The 22,256-nt window shown below is 41.7% G+C and overlaps 1 protein-coding gene across 1 annotated transcript in view; it reads left to right on the top strand.

Moving 5' to 3' along the window:
• LOC131081681 (protein eva-1 homolog C-like) overlaps nucleotides 1-22,256 on the top strand; it is a 202,110-nt gene that overhangs the window by 59,952 nt on the left and 119,902 nt on the right. The window contains exon 3 of the mRNA XM_058020936.1: nucleotides 6,486-6,609. Within this exon, the coding sequence (XP_057876919.1) occupies nucleotides 6,486-6,609 (124 nt within the window). The remainder of the gene's footprint in view (nucleotides 1-6,485; nucleotides 6,610-22,256) is intronic.

Raw genomic sequence — 22,256 nt, 5'->3', positions numbered from 1 at the left:
TGTTGATCACAAAAAGAGAGGGCTCATGTTGCTGTTTCCAAAGTGGATTTTGTTTTCCCCAGTTATTCTGGATTGAAGGTAAAATACCAAGTAAAAGAAACATTCCCAACTGCTCCAGCTTTCTTGGCAGGCCAAGGACCATGGCTCCTGACATGTCCAGTCAGCAGATATTGCATGGTCCCACTGATGTCACAGCCCTAAGTGGCCTCAACAGGAATAAAAAAGGGCCCTTTCTCATGACTTTGAACATCTAGAAGATGATGATGGTCAGGGGGAAAGAAGGAAGAAATTGGTAGAAAAGAAGAATAATGGTCATCAGTACCACTGGGAGGAGAACCCATTGTTGTATTGAATATTAGAATTCCACAGTTTCTAGGAATTTTGAACAAGGTTTCAGTCTCAAAAATGTCAAATGTCAGTGAACTAAAAAGCAATGTGGGGAACTCTTTTTTAGACCACATTAATTACTTTGCAGAGGATGGTGAGTAGTGAGCTCAGGGTCCAGAAGAGTTTTCTGCACTGCCAAAGTTGCTGCTAAAAATCACAGAACCAGTACTGTTTCATTCATGAATTTTGCCTAAGCTGAAATAGAACTCTCTGGCAAGTGGCTCCTCCAGCTAGTTATTTGCAAGTAGAACTGCTGGATGCAGAGGTCACAGACAATCTCTAAATTGCTATGTCTGTGAAATCTTTGGCATGACTGAAGTATCTAATCAGAGCAGAGTGATTATGTCCTGAAGGAGTAGAGGCGCTGGAGGCAGAGGTGGCCAGTGCAGCCTGTCTCCCTGATGAGGCAGGACTACTCCCCAGGGTGTAAGCCTCCTAATGCTTTGTTTACTCTAAATTTAAACTTTCCAAGTCATGGGGCTTCCATCATTGCCACTAAGACCCTGCTTGACAGTGTAATGGTTTGCTCCCAGGGTTTTTTTTTTCCACTTTGTGTTTTAAGCTTTCCCTTTCTTTAATCTCATGACTTTTGGTTATGCATCCTTTTGTATTTCTTCAGCTTAGACCTCCTCTCCCTTTGAAGTTGACCCTGCATACAGATTAAGTTTCCTACTGTTAGGAAATGTAGGTAATGTTAATTAGGTGATATTTGTAATGCAGCTTTTATCAGGCCCTTCTATTTGGTGGAGATGTTGCTGCTCTTTGTGAATTGCTGTTTCTGGGCTCTTTCAAGGCCCTGACAGAGGAGCACTGGTGAATCCTGCTGGTGTTTTAACATCCCAGCCCACTGCTATGTGCTCTAATGTCCTGCTGACATCTACTACCCCCATAGCAGAGCTGGTGACAGGGAATGCATGCCTAGTTTTCAGTCCTTTATTTCACAGTCTGGTATGTTTTTGTGACTGACCAAACATGTGGGCATAGTTTCCTCCTGCTGACTCTGCTGTGAGCCAGCAAAGTCCATGGGAGAGTGTTAAGAGATAGTAGAGCACTAAAACCTGCTATAGATCAAGATTCAGGGCCTCTGATCTCTTCTTCAAGTGATGCACAGATGGAATACAGTAATTTGGGCAAAGCTGAACTAGTTTCTAGTGGAGCAGGCTGGGAAGGTGGCTCAATGAAGCCATAGGCAGGTCACCTGCACCTCATCAACATGGATTTCACTTCCTTATGTAGTCTGTGCTTCCCTGTTGCTGATTCTTGGAAAATCTTCTTCCTCCATGGACTTCAGTAATTTGCATGAATGGAGATGAATGTTCAGTGTTCAGCAACAGGACTGTAAATAAGTTTTCAACTTGAAAGCACTAAGTTTATAGCATGCTTTAAAGTATTGCCAGTGTTTAAGGGTACATAAAAGAGTATCAAAATTCAAATGAAATGTGACATGAAGCCATTATGAATGTATTGTGCTGTAGGGAGAGTTCATGCTAACTTGTTTGTTGTATTTATTTCCCATTGCAAAAACTCTGAAGGTGCACCAATATAAGTGTTGGTGCAACTCCACCATAATGTCCATGCCTGGACTGAATTTCACCTAAAAATACTTAAAATTACTGGTATCTTCTTGCACAAGTTTCTTAACAGAGCTATATGCATCTTCCTTTGGCTGCACATGGTTCTGATACATTCATGCAGCTTGCTCTGTGAGTTACTCTCCCCAGCAACACACAATTTGAGCAATTATTTAGTAGGGCTCCTCTGTGTAATTTCATGCATGACTGACATGCCCTGCAGTCATCCTTATGGTCCTTTGAAGATGGAGGCTATACAGAGAGCAGCCCTGTGGCAAAGCCCTCGTTCCCTTTGAGTTTCACCATTGGCTTCTATGGGCCCAAAGTTACACCCTAAGTGTGTTGGATCTCTGAGCTGCTCTGAGGGACCAAGAACTGAGATAAGTTTAATTGCCTTGGGTGTTAAGCTCAGTTGTGGTTTATTTTAAGCATGCAGGGGAAGCACTTCTTGAAGAATGATTTGAAGAGACAGGCTAAAAACGAGCACACCCCTGGGAATGGCTGGGGATGGCCTCCTTGCAGAGCTCACATCCAGCTCCTCATTTAAAAGGTTGTTATCTAATGAGCACAAGCAATTACTTAGCTAATGAGCACAACAAAATGAGCAGGAGAATGCTGTTTCATCTGCAGTGGCTACTTGAAAGACATGATTTTGAGCTTGAGGCTGCCCTTGCTTTAAGACCCAGGTCACTGCAGGGAGATTAATCCAGGGCACAAATCACAGGGGTTAGATTAGTGTTTGTTTTACTTGAATTCACTTTTCTTGCTCTCTTATCTCCTCTAAATCTTGCAGCTTCTTAGCTCAGTCATGAACCAGGGAGTGGAATGGGTTTAAACAGCCACAGCTTCCCTCCTGAGCACTGGCTGTCAGCCCTCAGGCCTGATTTACCACTGTAACGCAATTATAAAATGGCACAGTGCAATTAATGTGTCTTCCCTCCTCTTTCATGCCAGACAGGAATTCCTGAATTCCTCCTCCACCTTCCTCAGTTGGAGTGATTGTTATAATATAATCTAAACTGAGGTGAGTTTATTTGGCTTTAGTCAGGGATTCACCAGACTTGGAGGCATGTGGAACTGGTTGTACTTCCCAGCTAGGGCCAGTTCTGTGAGCCTATTGCGGTTTCTGTGCAAGTCCAGATTATTTGTGGGCCTCTTTCTGGCTGGTTTTGTGGTTGTGTTTTCCCACCTTTTCAGCTGACAGTGACAACCAGAATAACAAGGAAAACATGGAATGAATTGCCTTCATTTTTCCATCCATTGAGCAAAAGCCATGTGAGCTCAAGACATTGCCTCACTACCAAGTGAGCTCTCAGCTTTCCTGGTGTCAGTCTACCTGATCATCTGCAAATGCTTCAGAAAAAACATCTGACATCTGCCAGAGCTCTGATACTGCCTAGATGTATGATTTTTGAGAGTGAGGCCAGAAAGCCAAGGTCTTGGCTTCTGGTAAATACCAGAACCTCTGGACCTGCAGGGAACTGTACCTTTGGGGGGTCATCTGGTCACACTTGTTCTGCATGGTGTTTAAGAAGATGCTGGTACATAGCACATACTGATGAAAGCAGTGGGAAAGAAAATTTCTGTGCATGCAAGGATAGGTAAAAGTTATATGTGCAAGTTTTTAAGTTAACATTAAGACTGGTGTAACAACATTTTTCAAAATTTTTAAGCAAGGAAATGCACCATCAAGTAGAGGTAATTTTCCCTGCATTTTTTTCCCGATGTATTTCACTGAGGATTGAACATATATATTTTTTAATTTTACTTTTTATGGATATGTTTCATTATGCATAAGACATTACTCAAACTGTGTGCAGGAAATCAGAAATCTGAATGATTTTTTTAGATTTTCAGGAAAAAATGTTGCCCTTTGGGGGAGGTAAAATAGCGTTACATGAATGAAAAGGAAATATTGATTTCTTTCCCCCCATGAAACTTTTCAGAGTCATGGCTTTTGTCAAATTAAATTGGAACTGTAGCTAAACACTATAACAAATTAGAAAATGGCATATTGAGACCTAAGAAAACTTCACTTTTTTCTCTGCTTTCACAATGGCAGAGATGACTTTTGCTCCTTAATTTAGTTACAATTTTTTCCCTAGGGCTTTTTTTTTTTTGCTGCCCCCTTCCACCCTTTGCATACCACAGGCAGTAAACTCAGGAGGTTTCACTTATGTGGAATACAAGGAATAAGCAAGAGCTGCCACAAGTTAGAGCAGAGTCAAGACAAAGTGGCACTGCCTGAAGGCTGCCCATGTCTGTGGTTCTCTGAGATCAGAGTGAATTGTTGTCTTTGTTCCTGATGCTGAGCCTGAGAATAGATGAACAAATGCTGCAGAGGTGTCTTACCTGAGGTTTCAAAGTTGTTTTCTTGTTGGCCTACCTCAGTCTTTCTGAAATCCAGGGAGGTTTTCCAACTGGTTTTAACAGCACCTATGACACAATGCTGAAGTTTCTTGAAATGCCCACCTGTCTGCTGTGAACAGGTTTGTAGTTCAAAACCCAAATCTGATGTCTTTGAGGGGAGAAAGCTTCCCTAGAGGGAAAGGAAACATTTGGGATCCTGCTTCTTTTCCCTTACTCAATATTTTTAGTTTTACTTGTATATAAGCATGGCTGTCCAGTACCAGAAAATCTTTTCAGGTGCACAATGATTTGGAGAGAATTTCTCTCAATATGTGTAGCCCTCCAGAATTGTTTCAGTTTTTCTTTGCTTTTTTGAGATGAAAAGAGTTATCTGTGCTGGAACCATTGCTTAAATTCCTTTGCAACTCACTGGATTTTGCATTAAATTAAATTTCACATGCCGAGTGAGCAGCCAACCCTTATGAGCCTAGAGGAAAGAATATGCTCTTTCTATGCATTTTAATGTGATGGTCAAGCTGGGGCTAATGCTTCCAGGCACCTCCTTCAGTGTTCACCTCACCATCCTAAATCCTGTATTTTTAAATGAAATGCCTGCATTTTATTACCTTTGTAAGTAGAAAACAACAGCATATGTTCTCTGCCTGCTAGAAAAGGCCTGGATTGTTTTGGTTTGAACTTTAAAATAAAGGTCAGACTTGAGGCAGGCATGAATTCTTGCATGTGTCAGCCCAAAAGGTGAAAGCTGTAGGAAGTTATGAGCAACTGCAAATGAGGCAGCTTCAAATTGCACTTGAAACTGGAACAGCTGTTGTTCAAAGCATGACATTCAGAGTTATAATGCTAAAGATTCTATATATTACATTCAGGGAGAACTCAAAAATAGAAAGTACTCACTGAAGCAGAGAGAAAATTGGTTTGGGTGGCACATGGTTGAGAAGGAACAGCCTTTATATTAATGGCACATGGAGAAGATTGTGGGAAAGCCCAAATATCGAGAAGGGTATAAGAACAGTGAACAGAGAGAAGACAAAAGAGACCAGGGGAGCCTAGGGGAATTTCTGAGGAAGGATTTTCCAGTGCCTCCTTGCAAGTGAAATTAATTGTTTTGGGGCTGGAATTCACAGCTCTGTATCACAGGGACTTAACGAGGCTGGTGGATTACCTCGCTCTGTGGTCTCAAAATGCTCTGACAGGTTCATGTGTGTCAGGCAAACATTATGGTAATTTTAGTGCTTTAGGGGCTCTACAGGAGTACATAAATACCACCTTAGCCATCCAGCTGAATTTAAAACTTAATTACTGCCCCACTCAATATTATTCTCCCCCCCTACCACTGCTTTAGAGGATCAGAGGGTTAAAAGAAATCATTAATCTTCCTTAATGAAGCTATTTTCTAGCAGGAGACAGAATGTCTTGCCCCTGAGGATTCTGAGATGGAGTTTTTGTGAGAGTTATGAATGAGGGAGTGGGGAGCAAGTGCTAGAGGAAAAGCAGAAAAGGGGGTAGGACCCAAAATGCCAGTAGTGGGAGAAGCCCCTGCCTCACAGTCCCTTCCTGACTTTAGCTAAAAGAATGTAATAATCATGGGGGAAGAGGAATGAGCCCTATTAAAAACTGTCTAAATTGGCTGTATAACAGTGTTCCCACCACAACTACTAATTATTGGAATACCAGTAATTTATATATCTATATATTTACCAGCTTTTATATAACTGAGACAAGAGCTGTCTTGAAATTGTGTATCTCCAGAGAAATCTAAAGCAGATTGGTGGTGGCAGAGTTCAGGTCTTTACTTTTAACTGTCAAGGTGGATCCATGTCCTCAAAGCCGCTTTTCCTGGGATTATACTGTTTTATATTATGATTAAATAGCATGCAAGTGTTTCAAAATCTCTGGGACCATCCCAGTGCAAATCCTTCCTTTTGCACCCATGCAAGGGGATGAAAACCTGCTCTCTAAACAATGCAAGGAGCACTGAATCTGTGGCTCCTGTGGCACCCGCTGTGTCGGGCACCATCACCTGTCTCCTGCCAGGGCTGGTTGTGGAGGCAGGGATGGCCTTCTCTTTCTGCAGGTTGTGTCTGTTTGATGTTCCCTTTAGCGGGGACACTGAAGTGCTTTTGTTTCTCTGTTTCTGGTGCCTATCCCCGGCTGCAGAAGATGCTGGATGAGTGCCAGGACAGGCGGAGCTGCCAGTTCCTCGTCAACAGCCGGCTCTTTGGGACGGACCCCTGCCCCGGGACTGGCAAGTACCTCCTTGTGTGGTACAAGTGCAGGCCAAGTAAGTATTTCTCTATCAAATCTCTTTGCTCTGTTGAGACCAAAGCATTTTTGTACTTAATGCTCACCAGAGAGCCCTTCTAGGACTTCTTGTTCCCTTCTGATGGGTCCAGCCTTTTGTATCCACCCGGTCACACGTAGGATGGCCTTGGGATAGCCCGCGCTCCAAAGGATGAGTGCACTCTTCAGATTTTTCGGTCTTCAATATTGTTTATTGTTTCTTATCTACAAAGTTGTCTCCCAGCCTGACAGAGGTCTGACCAGCAAGGCAGCCAAGGGCACACTGACCTCCCATTGGGCGGTCGTCTATTTTTATGCTAAAAACTACGTACAATATATTTACCTTTACCTTCCAATACCTTTTACCCATACTAACAAGTTCACATTTGACATGAACCAATCCCAAAGTGTCAACATCACCACCAAAGATGGATGACAAGAAGAAGAAAGAAGAAGGACAAGACATGCCCTAATTCCTCCATCTTGTCTCCTGCAATCCCCCTGTACCAAAATCCCAAAACCTGTATTTTCACCCTGTGAATAATTAATTCTTACACCACTTATCCCCAAGTGATTCTCTTGTCCTCATACAGGTGGCACATCCCGTGCAGGGTCAAAATCCAACCACCAAGCACTTCTGGCAACATTCCAGGATTTCCGAGCCCCCCAAGGGTTATCTCGGCAACTCTGGACATCAGGAGTGATGTGCTGAGTTCCCACACCCTTCCACCTCTAATTTCAGTGTAGATAACTCCCAGTGTGGAGCATTTCCCTTTCCCCCTCACTTGCTGCCTTGCTGGGATGCTCCAGCTCGGCCTCCTTCCTGCTTGCCAGCTGCCTGAGTTTCTGCAGGTGGCAGTGCCAGCCTTTGCCAGTGTTCAGCTCATGCTGTCAGTGCTGGCTGGGCTCCTCCTCATCCCACCTGCAGCTGCCCTCCTGTCCTGGTGAGTAGAGGGACTTGCCCCCTCTCTGCCGGCTGCTCCAGGGGCAGTGGGAGCTCCTTGTCAGGCCCTCAGAGCTGGGTGCCTCAGCAGGCCCTGGTGGTGGTGTTGGTGTGACAGGAACCTCACCTGCCTATGCCATGCCAAAAGCCAACTTTTAATTGCTCCCAGATCAGGCTGGGAAATGTTACCTTGTGTTTTGCATGATCTCATTAGCTGTGCTTAAATTAAATGGGGCTGGATACTGGGAGTGCAGTCATGTGTGCTGCAGAGGCATGAGCCCAGAGCAGCTTTGGCTCAGGACACCCAACACCCTCTTGGCCAATTCCTGGCCCCAGCAGGGGAGTTAGCACAGCCTAGACACCATTCTCCATCAGGGTTTTAGAAGCAGATACATTGTTTTGGAGACTGATCAGGTTTGATGTGAACAAACTGCCCACTGATGTCAGCTGGAGAACAGTACCCATTTCTATTTAAGCACAGGTCTGATGAGGAGCACCTGAGGAAGCTGGGGGTGTTTGACCTGGAAAAAGGAGGCTCAGGAAGGACCTTATCACTGTACAACCACCTGAAAGGAGGTTGTACCAAGGTGGGGGTCAGCCTCTTCTTCCATTATATGACAAGAAAAAACGGCCTCAAGATGCACTAGGGGAGGTTTAGGTAGGATCTAAAAACTGGAAAAATCTCTTTACTGAACAGTGGTCAAGCATTGGAACAAGTTGCCTTGTTCCACTCTTCCAAGGGAAGGGGTGGAATCACTGTGGTTGGGAAGTATTCAAAAGTGTGTAGATGTGGTGCTTAGGGACATGATTTAATAGTGGACTTGGCAGTGCTGAGTTAATAGGACTTGGTGATCTTAGAGATCTTGTACAACCTTAATGATTCTATGAATTAACTGGTTATGACAATTAATCTGGACATGGCATTTCAGACCAGCCTCAAGATTTTTAGATGACATTACTAACATGGCCTCAGCATTACAGCAGCAGTATTTTTGGGAAAGAATCAAAAACCAGGAAAGTTTTCACAGAAGAGAAAAACAGATCTGACTTCAGAAAAGGTTTAAAGAAAAAGCAGAAACATTCAGACTGCCAGCAGCAGCACAGAAGAAGACTTTTTGCCCCAGCAGGAAAAAACCTGTGCTAATGAAGTGAAGGGGTCTGGCCAGATCTGTGTGGAATTCAAATCAGAAGTAGGTAATGAAGCATCTGCATTTGTTGTGGGATTTTCATGGATGATTGTAATATCCCTTGTTGGGTGAGAAATGCATCTCTTTGACAGGGGTGTTCTGACAAGTCCTCCTGAACCTGCAGGGTTTGTATCAAAGCTCACTTGAAAAATTTGACTATTGAGGCCTGTGCTGAACTTCTGAAGGTACTTCAGGACCCATCTGTGCATTAATATTTATGGCCTGGCATTCTTTGCTAATTACAGATACAGTAGTAAAGTAGTAAAGTCAGTGTGTAGAGTAGGTGACTTTCCTGAAAGAGAGCAGGGGAAGCTGCTTGAAAATATTTCCCCAAGACATTTTTCGGGCAGCTCAAATTTTGCAGAGTGAAACAGGATAATCTGACAGAAATTATTGTTTCTTAGTGATTGGGCAAACTATTAATCAGAACCCCTTAGATTACTAACAGTGTTTGAAATATGTGAGAATTAGCCCAGATATACCAGGTCATAGTCAGCCTTTCCCTGGTGATTCAAAATGTTAATTTTGAGTCTCACAAACAGTATCTAGTGCTGTTGGGAGTTCAATAAGCCTTTCCACCTATCTATAGGGAGAAAGCTAATGAGGGGACTGAGGAATGATGCATCCATAAAATGTGAAATACAGGACAATAAGAAATTTGGGTGGACTTTTTGGGTTATTGAGTGTTGTTTATGAGCTGTAAGTAAATATATGCTTAAGAGCTGAACCCCAAGACTGTGGTCCTGTGAAGTTCTGAGCTGTTCCAGAAAATGTGAGCACACAGAGCTGTAATCAAAGAGTCCTTGTGAAGGGCTCACTTCCTTGCACAGGATTTGATCATAAATTTAGCAAAAGAAAAATATCATTTCTTGGGTTCTGTTTCTGAATTTGTCTTTCTTAACAGCAGACATAAGAGAAATACTTTAATAAGAAGATATTTAAGGTCTGAATTGTCTTGAATTAATATTGATATCTATTTCTTTTTGTTGCTTATTGAGGGAGCCTGTTATGATTAGGTCACTGAAGTAGGTGTTTTGGTTAAGCACCTACCTAGGAAAAATGAGTGTGAGAGAAGTGGCCTGCAGATTTCAGACAGGCCATCTTAATATTAAATAAGGATACCCAAGTTCTTCTATTGTCAGAGTCATGCTGAAGCCTCAGAAGGCCTCTGAACAGAGGTAGTTATCCAAAGAGAAAGACTTCCTTGAAAGAAAGCAAAACTGAAGTTAGTGGCATTTGCTTGTACCTTTGCTGAGGGATTAAGAGATGGTGCAGTCATCCCCTGGAGCCACTGTCACTGCAGCTTTGTCTCCCTGACACTCCCCTGCGCTTGAAATCGAGTGGTTCCGATGCTCGGTGCTCTGTGGGGGTCATGCACAAGGCAAGGTGCTATTTTGGTTTCTCATGGGCAGAATTCCAAGGAGATGGAGGACAGTAAATCAAGCTGAAACTGAAAGACAAAGATTTTTCAGATGGTGGGGCTCTGGGGGGCAGGGCAATGAGGGGATGTCTCCTGTACTCATCCCTCAGAGACTGCTCTTGCTGGAAGCAGGGAAAACTTGTGCAGAGGCATTGCAGCTCACCTCCTCTAGAAATTAAAAGAAATAATTCAGAGAAGTGCATGCTTAACTAGAAGCAGTGAGAAAGGAATTTGCTTGTGTGTTTTTTTGGGAAGCCTTGTGCTATTCATGATCTCCTATGATCCAATAGATGGACCTGGGATCTAATGGACACTCATATTGCATGTTCAGGACTTGAAGTGTCAGCAGTTTGGCAGTCCTGTGAATTCTCTGTGCCTGTAAATAAATAAATACACTATATGTGTGTACTTTTAATTTTAAAGTTTAGGATGTGTAAGGAGATCAGAAATGATCAATAAAATACTCTGTTCTGTCTCAGTTTTGGGCAAAGGAGATTTACTTACAACTACTAAGTGTCTTGAGAGCCAAGGTCCATCAGAGTGTAGAGAAGCTTAGATTTCATTTTCAGCTGACGTGGTGATGTTCAATCAAAGTTTGGAATTGATGATCTTGGTCTCTTCTAACCTCAATGATTCTATGGTTTATTTTATTTTTCTGTACCATGTGTGCCTTGGGTCAGAGGAACAGTACAGGTCTCAGCAGAGCACAGCTTGTGCTTCTTCCCTTGGAGGTGCTTCTGCAATTCCTCCTGCTGTCCACAGCCTCAGCAGAGCCCCTGCAGGCTCCCTGCAACTCAGGGTGGGCATGTGCTGCTGCAGCACTGAAACCTGGAATTGTTCTCTCCTAGTGTAGGTTTAATTTGGAATTTAGCACTGGCCAGAGATGGTTTCCAGTGGGAAGTCTGGGTATGGGCACCTTGTTTTAGAAGCTAAAAAAGTTGATGAGAATGATGGTCCCACAACAGTGGGCCTCAGTGCCAGGGAATGGGCACATCCAATTTATCAGGGCCAATGTATCCTGAGATCCACATCCAAAGTGCATTGAAGCCTAGGATCAAACCCTGAACACACAGGGGAATTAAATCTCCAGGGTACCTTTCAGGATCATTAAAAAATTGCACATAAATCCAATTATTTCCCAGGTAACATGCTGATTTGATTTAGACTCATTAAGTGTAATTACCGGGTGGGCTGCAGGAACAGATAATTAGAGGGAATTGACATACTATTTAATTGGACTAACATGAATTCCCTCTAACTGAAATCTGGATTCACCAATATTATTCAAACAATTCAGTGTTTGTTCATCCCCCTCACTTCAGAGACAGAGAACCGTGTAAGATCGTGTGTTATTGTAAGCTAGGAAATATTTGCTCTGTGTGCCAGACTTTCTGGAGGGGCTCTGTGATCTAATCCTGGCTGGGAACAGGATCTGTGGGGCTGCCCAAGTCATGCTGAAGAAATAACTTCACCTCTCTGCACCCCAGCAATACCACTGCAGCTGATTTTATTTGGTTTGGTTGCTGCTCTGGGCTATTGCACCAGCAGAGATCCATCTGCCCCTGCGCAGCAGCTCTTTGCCCGTTGTGGCTTTTTAGTTGTTTGGTTATTTTTTGGCTTTGCTGTTTCAAAAGTGTCAATGCTTCTGAACAAAGTGGGGACATAAATGTTTTCCCGGCTCTGCAGAGGGAATACTTAGGGTGAGATGTGCTGTCTGAGTGGCCATTTCAGGCAGTGCTGTCAAGAAAGGGGATGGCTCCTACCTTATTTCTTTTACTTACTGCATGAGATCTCCACATAGTGCCTTTCTTTTGTGTCCTCCTTTGCCATTTCCACACTGTTCTGGATGGAATGATTGCTTCTCAGCTCTGAAGAGCCTAAAGCTGCAGCTTCCTATAAAATGCTACAGTGATATTTTCCCATTTTTCTCTTGGGCAGTTACTACTTCAGCTTATGACTTCAAGGACTCTGGGAGGGATAATCTACATCCTTTTTTTTTTTAATTTATTTTTATTTCATTTAAAAATGCTGAGTGAAGGAGCTGGATGTGATAATTGAATGGTGGTGAATATGAAGCTCCTCTTAATCATCCCAGTGATGTAACAAAGTGTAAATCCAAACTTTGCTGCTCTACATTTATTCACAAATGTAAGCCTGAAGCCTTTGAAGTTTCAGAAAGCCTGGATTGTGACCTAGGCTCCAATTTCAGCTCAAATCCCTCTGTAACAATACAAAAACTTATTTGGGAGGGGAACATCGAGGCTCTGAGAAATGTATTTGGGAAGGAAACGTTTGCTGGCAAAGGGTGAAGTGCCAAAAATTTGCAAGGAGTTAGGAGGAGGAAAGGGGGTGAGGGAGGTCACATTATCCTGGTTTGGAACCTGTAGCTCTGATTTATTGGAAAATCTTTGAGCTGAGAATTGACTGGACACATGTTTTGAGGAGAGCAGACTTTAATTCTCTTCACCATAGATTTGATAAAATGTAAGATAAAAATGTAAGAAGCCCAGTTAATTCTTGTGAGAAGTCAATGACTTTTTCAAACACGGGAATGACCACCCTTACTCAGACAACTTTATTTTTCTTAACAGCCCTAAGCAGCTTTAACTAGAAAGTAAATGAATTTAAAAAACAATTAGGAATTAATCCATTTAGATCACCTTCTGATAAAAGTGCCATCTTCAAATTTCTGCTCTCTATCATACAGTGACAGCGCTGCCATTCTGTGTCCCAGAAGTGTGTGCCCTTTGGTGAAGATGTGCCAGGGCAAACAGCAGAATGCCATCAGTGTTGCCAGAGCTATTCCAACTGTCAAGGAATGGTGAAGAGTCCTGCTCCTTGTTGTGATTTCATGTGTTTTGGTGTAATGGTCAGGTCTGCTCATCAGATTTCAGCTGAATTGGCTGAAAAGTATAGAAAGGACATTTTGGAAAGACCACCTAGGCATGCAGTGAGTGCCTTTTGTTCAGCTTTTAATTTTCCTACAGCCCATTCCTTCAGTATTGAATCTTGTATGGGCTTTGCCCTTGGCTTTGCTTGGCTGGGGATTGCATATTTCTGTTAAATTCAGTGAACACAGCCTGAAAAGCCACATCTCATCACACATCCTCAAGGCTTGCATTCCCTAGACAGAATTTGTAAAATGCTGTGAGAAGAGCAGAAGGCTATAGAAAGTACAGAGGTTTTGTGGAAGTTTAAGATGAGAGCAAAGAAGGACCTAAATGTATTCCTGGTTGCTTTAATGCTGGTGATTGATTTTAGTGCTGGAATAGATTGGTAATTCAGTGGTCATCAACCCTTTCAGAAAAGCATTAATCTCCTTCATCAGACAGGTTTATTGGTGGCAAGAGAAGTTCACTGTATTGTTTGCTGCATTGCTTTTTGGTGGGCCAGGCTTCCCAAAGCAGCGTGATGGAGTTGAGGATGTTTAATGGGCACATCCCCCTGGCCCAGCCACTGAGGCAAGAGAAAGAGCCTTTTGCCTCCTGCATTCACCAGCTCTCTCTTGCTTATCTGTATTATTTCTAAATAAGGTGATGCAGGGAGTGGAAATTTATAAGGGCAATAAAACCTTAGGCAGCAACCACTGTGGTGATGAAAAGGTGTAAATAAAGGAATGTTGTAAATAACAGAGGGCAGATCTATCAGCCCACAATTGTGGCCAGAGAAATGTTAATGCTAATGATTAATACTGTTTTAAGCTGTTGATGCACAGAGATTTTCAGGAGCTGTCAAATAGCCCTATCTCTGTAGCACATTAATCACTGGACTGCCAGAAGGAGGATTAACAGGAATATGTGATTCCAGTGTCAGCAAATGCAGAGATTGTTGTCAGTTTAATTATAAATATGATTGCAATATTAATACAATATATTAGCTAACATAATAAATGAAAATATTATATTATCACTAATGTAATTATATTACAGTATTTTTATTATGATCATAATTTCCTTCTCCTGCAGAGAATGAAACTGCTGCTGAACCTTGGAGAGTTAAAAAAAAAATCTCATTTTGCTTTCAAACACAATCAGTCAGCCCTGATTGACATAATAAGGAGGCAGTGAAAACTGTGGTGTTTCCTACTATGTAGATATAAGGATTCCCTTTGCTGGATCAGGTCTCCAGTGTCCAGATGTGAACCACTAAAAAAGACAAATTCTGAAATCTGCCTAAATTGTATAAATGCCAGAACTGTGACTTTTACAGATCCTCTTTGTCCATTGTCATTTAAGTTTTCTGTGGGTTGGGGAAAAAACCCCAACAAACCAGGGATAACAATACCCTTTTCTAAGCCATGAATTTCAAGTGAAGGAAAAGGAAGGGTTAGACTTTCAGTGCTGGGATAGGTGAGTCCACAGCAGTGCCAGGAGGAGCTCCCCGTGTTCCTCAGGAGATCCAGCCCATCCTTGGGCACTGTGGCACCCGTGCTGCCTTTCTGTGCTGAGGGCAGAGGCTGTGTGGTGGCTGGTCCTGCAGGTTTCAGAAATGGCTTTGGCTGCTGGCAGGGGCAAAGTGATCAGGGAGTCTTCTCAGGAGATTCAGGAGTGACCCAGGAGTGTTCTTGGGGCGATTAACCGGAACACAGGGAAACCAAGTTGTGAAAACAGAGCCCATAAGTCTAAATCCCAACTGAGTTCTACTATGGTAGAGGTTTGCAAGCTCTGAATGACAGATTTCAGAATTTTCTGGTGCACTGGTGAAGAACTGATGTGAACAACTTGCTCCAGAAACCATATTCTAAAAAAACTGCGATGCTGCAAAAGTTAACTTCTGTGGAAGTTTGGGTCTGTGAGTCCTACACTCACAGATTAAACTGTGAGTGTAGGACTCACAGAACAGAGAAGTAAATTTATACAGCACTCCTGCAGGATGTCCTATATATGGAATAATTCAAGACTGAAAATATGGACCAATTGTTCTCCTCAAATAAATGTCTTTTAGGGGGAAAAAAAGGCAAAAAAAAAAAGAAAAAAAAAAGAAAAAGAAAAAAGGCAGAGAAGAGTAAATCTCTGGGGTATTGTCATGGTTATAAACTCTTTCCATTACTATGCATTTCCTCATTATTTTTTCAATATCTGTCCTACAGTTGGTTTGCAAATTGACTACACATTTTTTAAAACAGGTATCTCCTGATAGCTTCAATGTTTTATCATACTAATGGTGTATCAAGCTCTTCTAACTTGCACACTGATTTTTCTGACTACTTCAAAGACAGTGGAGGTTGTCACCTATTCATGTATCTGCAAACTGGGACCTGTAAAGCATCCATGATGAATTTTGGAAATTTGGTTACTGTATTTCTCTCAGCTACATTCTTTTTTATTTCTTGGGCAAAGCCGTTAAGGGAATACTGTGTAGTTAATTATTTAGGACAGTAGTGAATTGGCTTTTAATCTAGTAGACCTCATTTTCCCATATTGTATTCTCTAGGCAACCCAGTGGGTTATATGTAAAAATATCAATCAGGTGTCCTTTTAATGTTCTTGTGTCAGAATTATTATTGCCATTATTTTAATGTCTGTAGAAGACTATTTTAATGATATAAGACTAAGTTCTCCCTTTCAGCTATTTTAATAATAACTTTAGCAGCATTACTCCAGATTTATACAATCACTGGAAGAGCAGAACAAAACAGCTATGAGCAGTGGTGCTAATTAAGTCTTTTTCCTTATATATCTTTAAGCTACTTTTCCTTGTTGCATCTCTCTCATCTTTTTGTTGGAGTACAAAATATTGGCTGTGTTTCCCATGTTGCCTCCTATAGTGTTGCTAGTCCTGATTTAAGTCCATGATAGCTGGCCAAGTTTACAGTTTATTAGTTGGCTGCTTTACAGGTCATAAATCCATGCTGGTTGACTGGTGGGACAGTGCAATGAATACAACCAGCTTTGGCACTGGTTTGGCTCTCTTCTGAAATTGGCTACCAGTTCTTAAAAAAATGTAGAGGGACTTCACTACATTTGTCACCTTGATGTTTCTGTCAAATCTCACTGAACCTTGGCCAGCAGGTCTTTGGAAGCAGACAAATGGTGAGGCAGAGGCTTAGGCAGCAGAGCACCAGTAAGCCAGAGCTGCTTCAGAAAATCAGCCCAATTTCAGTAATGGAAGAAATAGGAAGAGAATTAAATTTGTCCTGGGCTCCCAGGTGTATTTTTAACTCCTATGTATATCTAGTGCACATATTTTGATTTTTTTCTTTTTTTTTTCCCCTCAGATAACCATATACCTCTCTTTGTCCAACAGGAAAGTGCAACTAGGTACATCTGAACTCTGCTTTGGAAATGAAGTGTAGCAGTTAATTTGCAGCACTGCCAGCCTTTTCACAGCAGAATATAAAAGGACAACTACCTCAGACTAATGAAAGTGACAGTGGGGAGAGGAGCCTTTTAAACACTGCAAATTGGATAGGTGCATCACGAGTGTAATTTTAAGGGAATCTGACAAGGTCGCTTGCAAAGAACAATCTTCTTACTTGTCGAAAGGGTTTCAGACCTCCACAACTTCGCACTCTTGAGTTTTCAGGGTACTTTTGAAGTTGGCAGGCTGCCTGTTTAATATAATTCTGGACTGTCATCTGAATTGTATCTTTCAGAGTTTCAGATTCTCTCCTGTAGAAGTAAGCAGTGCATGCCAGGCTACCGAGGGTGGTGAATTTCAGTTCTTAAAAATTATATGACACCATCTTCACAAAAATTTTCTCAAGGGAAAATTGAACTGAAATAATGTTAAAAGATATTTGCATGCAAATATATGAATTTGTGACACTGACTTTTTTAGTGCTCCAAATTAAAGGTAAAATACTTTTTAGATTCCTTTGAAATGAAGGAGTCACCAGGTAGCCCACAGTAAAATGCTTGTGGGGGAGTGATAGTGAGGGCTGTACTCCAGGACTCTGGAGACTTTTTTGTCCTGAAAAGGTTTTCTCCATCCAGCCCTGCCTAAGGGAATGCTCACTGGATTGATATGGATTTATTAAAATCCTGATATGAACAGAAAGTTCTCATTAGTAGCAGGGTCACATGGAATTGGAGGAAGCTCTGGAAATCAGGATATGAAGTGCATATCATAAGTAAAATTAGAAGAAAACAGAAAAGAAAGGAGCCACAGCAATGTGAACTGGTCTAAATAGTAGACTTTTTGTCATTGGGAGAAACTTCTGACCTTTGTTGACTGTCCCCTGAAAAGATGAGGGGGAATGGCTTTAAACCACGTATCTAAATCTACTCTTTAAAGGAGGGTAAATTCAGATTGGATATTAGGAGAAAATCCTTCACACTGAGTGTGTCGAGACACTGCACAGGTTGCCCTGAGAAGATGTGGCTGCCCCATTCTTCGAAGTGTTCAAGGCCAGGTTGGATGGAGCTTGGAGCATCTTGGGACAGTGGAAGGTGTCCCTGCCCATGGCAGGGAGTTGGAATGGGATGATCTTTAAGGTCCCTTCCAAGCCAAACCATTTTATGAACCTATGAATCTATGATTTACAGTCAGGGTCTTGAAGGCCAGAACCTGCTTATATCTTTCAAAGCTCAAAAAAGGATGAAATACTGGAATAATAAATGCTTTCTTCAAATGAAAAATAAGTAAATATATAACATAGGAATAGAAGCATGGGGAAAAGCTTTGAAGTGATGCATTGACTGGAAAATACTCTTTAATACAACTTTTTCTTCTCTGCAGGGTGTCATAGCAGTGAATGCTGTCCAAGGCACTTATTCTCTCACTGCTTTGAGATGCATTCCCTTATTTTAGTTTTGGGATGGACTTAGTTCTACTTAACTCTAAAATTATTCTCTATGTTTTACAAAAGTTACTGGAAATTAGCTGATTGTGGAGAAAAAGAAAATATAAAAGCAGGGGTCACAGGTTACTAGGAGGGGCACTGGATGGGTATCTCCAGGATGAGTTGTTCATGGGCAGTCCTGTGCACAGCACTCTTACTCAAGGATGCTGCTTAAAGGTGTTTGTCCTAGGTTTACGGTCTTTGAAACTCATTTTTCCACTTCCCATGGAAGAGATGTAAGCAGGTTCTCACTATACTCATCTCTCACATGACTAACAGGATTGATGGAACCACTTGCCCAAGAAAGTTGCGAAGTCTCAATCCTTGCAGATGTTAAAAACTTGAATGAATATGGCCTTCAGCCACCTACTGCTCCAGTTTGCTCTGGTCTGAATATGAGGATTGGCCCAGATATTCTCCAGAGGTGCTTTATGTCCACAATGACTCAGTGAATTTTGGTCTGGAGTGACAATGTTCACAGAAAAAAGTTCAAATTTCCATGGTTAACCCTTGCTTTGGCTTCTCTCTTTAGGCTGACACAAAAAAATTGCTGTGGTGGCTTTGCAATGTAAGTGTTCTGCCCAGACGTGCTGAAATCACCAAAATCTCACCACATGCGTTATCACCATCTTTATTATTTAGGGGTGGTTTCCAGTGTCCATAAAAATTTGTTGAATTTTAACTGGTGGCTAAAAGGTTGTGTATTCCACTTGTGCATCTCAGCTGTTCCACTTTACAATCAATCCATGCCTGACAGGTGCAGTAGGAGCTGGAGGAGGGAAGAGTGACACAGAGGTGTGTCCATCATTATTTGTGGAGAGAGTGGCTGGAAGAGAGTTCTCCCTATGTCCTTTTTCACAGACCAGCACAAACTACCATCCAGTAGTTAAATGTAGTCCTTTGTCAGCTGAAGGGAATTAGGTGATGGTGGAATGGGTGGATATAGTGAAGAGTTATGAGTTTCAAGGCAAGAAATGTTCTTTCTTTTGGATGGCATGAAGAGGAACATATAACAAAGCTGGGATGAATGTGAGTGAGGCAAAAATTGGATTAAAGAGAAATTACTGGCTAAGATGATGTCCAGTTTGGTTCTGAAGTGACATCTTGGATGCAGTCATGTTAATTTAACAGTTATAACCTATATAAGAAAGTCTTCTCTGGGAAACGATCCTGACCTGATAAAGAATTGGGGAAAAGCATCTCTGTTTCCTACAAATTCACTTTGCTCAGATCCTCAATTCTAAGATTTAGATCCTTTAGGATTTTGTGAAGAAAACAGATTTCTCTTTACATGTATTTCCAGCTCTTTGATCTGGGAAATCGGGTCAGCTATTATGCACTGATTAAGTGAAGTATGAATACTTGGAATAGCAAATTCCATAATTTTTCCTACAATTTCTATTCAAAAATATAATTTTAGGCAAGGTGAACCTCTGGCATAGACAGATTTCATCATTTTGTTAGAAGCAAAAATATCTTTAGGAGGTTTTGTGTCTAAGGTCTCGCAGAGATTGAGGCAATTGACATTTAGTTTTGAGATTCCAAATCAAGATAATTCAGAAAATTCTTGTGAGCCATAAGGGAAAGCATTCTTAAGATACTGGCAAAATGAAATTGCTAATGGTCATACAGGTTAATATTATTGTACACATCCAATAATTATTACAGGTCTTCTTATTGACTTTACTGTTTGAGAGAGACCATTTTTCTATTAGAAACATTTATAATTGTTTCCCTGTAATTGTCCGAGCTAAGTTACAACTGTGTCATATAATGACCTTTAAAAACGTGTCTAGAAAAGCCTGCAGCTGTTCCCTCCTTGGGTTCTCTCTACCGAGTTATATTTAAGCCAGTGTCTCTGAAACCAGGCAGTAATAAAAGGGATATTATCCTTAGCAAATATCTTAATCATGGTAAATCTCTGTTGCCCTACAAATGACTGCATGGGGGATTAGAGTGGAGTAAGCCATTTGCTGAATATCACTGCCACCTTTCCGAGGCCATTTAAGCGTGTTTAATTTTTCAGGGTGAAACATGAAACCCACTAATACAAATGTTTGCATTTGGCCTGAATTATATCCAGACTGTAACAGTTAGAGCAGGCTTAGGACCAGATTGTGAGTGATCTGTAGGAGGCCAGTTCTGCTTGGGAGAGTGAGAGAGAAAAATACATTTTTGTTCCCAGTCCCAGCTCTCTTATGTCACTTACGCTGCCTCGCTTCTTTTCAATATTTATGTAAGGCTATCATGGGGTGAAGTACCAGTAAATATAGGGATGATGCTTAGCTCTGTATTTTTAAAATATCAATCCTTACTGTCATCCAGTGCCTGGGAGCGTGAGTGTGTCTGACTTGGGTTCATCCTGGCTAAAATGGAGGTGACAATGCTATGAAGTACAAAATACTTTCAGGGACTTGTATCCTCCCTTGCATCACTTCCTATCTGTTTGTTTATGCACATTTCTATCAGGTTGCCCAGAAATATGGAGACTCCCTGTTTTCCAGTGGTCAAGCTTAAGAGAATCTGGGAGACTGAAGTGCTACTGTGCATTTCATGCTTTCTTTTTTTCCTTTTAACAAAGCAGTGTCTTCTCTCTGTGCCTGCCCAGGCAACTGCAACCCTAGCCAGTGTGGGCTCAGCCAGAGCCTTGCAACTGGCAGCTCCAGGAGGTGTTTCCTGGGGCAGAATTCAGTGACTGGGAGGTAATACCTGTTTTGGGTGGCACAACCCTCTTATTCCACACTGCAGCGTGCCAGGAACACATCACCCATGTGCCCCCCTTGTTCCCAAGGAATCTGCACTTGGATTCACCTCCCAGCCTGATTTCTTGAGCTTTCCATCAGGCAGCTTTCCCCATAAGCCCTGAACATGACTTCCAAGAGCAGCTATGAGGGTCAGAGCTGTGAGTGTGAGAGGCAATGTTTTGTTGTTCATAGGATCATGGAATCACAGAACAGTTTGGGTTGGAAAGCACTTGAAAGACTATCTCATTCCAACTCACTTGCTATCATCAGAGACACCTTCCACTATCCCAGGTTGCTCACAGCCCTATCTAGCCTGGCCTTGAACACTTCCAGGGATAGGGCAGGCACAGCTTCTCAGTTCCAGTCCCTCACGACCCTCAGAGTAAATAATTTATTTCTAACATCCAACATAAACCTGCCTTCTTCCAGCTTAAGGCCATTCCCCCTTGTCCTTTCACTACTTTGTCCTTGTGAAAAGTCCTTCTCCAGCTTCCTTGTAGCCCCTTTAGGAACTGGAGCAAGTTGTTGTTCATTGTCTCATGACTGCTGGACAGATCTTCAACAAAGGTGTGAATGTCTGTCCATCCCAGAGTTTACTGTGCTCAATGAAATATTCTGTTTTTAAATCCCAAGCAAGTTTCCAAATGTCAAGCCCTGGCTTTGAATGGTCAGCAGAATTTAATAAATATTCTAATGACCTTAAATGAGACCACAGGATGTGCGGTTAAGCAGTTATACTTGTTAATTGGGAGATGTAGCTAGTAATAACCAAATTGAAAGAGGAAATTGAGTTAGTGCCTGTAAGAAATGAGACATTTACAGTGGACCCTCTCATTAGAGACTTAAAAATTATTATTTTTCTAAACTTAATCACCTATTTGATTTTTCACCCACTTCAGCCAGACACAAGTATTGACAGTGACAGTGGTTTAACATAAATTATGTATAACTTGTCTTATTGGAGAGTTTGTGTCTTTGTGCTTTTAGCTTGAATCGGTGTTTTTTCCCTAAGGAACAAATAAATTCTGTTAAATGGATAAAGTTTTATTATACTCTGTTAAGTTTTCTACTGTATAGGAAGGTTAAAGCTTTTATTTCATTTCCCTCACAGAAGAAACAAAGTTCCTGTGGGAGACAATCATAGGTGAAGATGAAAACCCCTTGGTGTGTTCAGTATCTTTCAGATGCTTTCATGGTGATTTTGGATGAAATACCTACATAGATAAAATGGACGTAGAAAAATAGAACTATTTGGATTAGAAAAGCCCTCTAAAATCATCAAGTCCAACAATTAACCTGACACTATCAAGTCCACCATTAATTCTTCACAGGTGTATGAGGTTTCTGTCTCTTTACTTACTCTGAAGGTGCAAACTTCAATTTCTGATTCCAGCCCCCACAACTCAGTCATTGTGGGTTTTTCCCTGTAGCTGCTGCTGAGGGATGTCTGCTCTTTGCATAGACTCTCCCATGAAAGAGTGAGGCCTTAATTGTGTCTTCATCTAGAGAGGTGGATCAGAAAGTGTTTTCACATTCACTAAATATTTTAGAGGTTTGAAAGTTTCTCTGCA

This window comes from Melospiza georgiana, chromosome 3 (assembly GCF_028018845.1).
Source record: "Melospiza georgiana isolate bMelGeo1 chromosome 3, bMelGeo1.pri, whole genome shotgun sequence".
Classification (NCBI taxonomy): Eukaryota; Metazoa; Chordata; class Aves; order Passeriformes; family Passerellidae; genus Melospiza; species Melospiza georgiana.
This window is presented reverse-complemented; position numbering and strand designations above follow the sequence as displayed.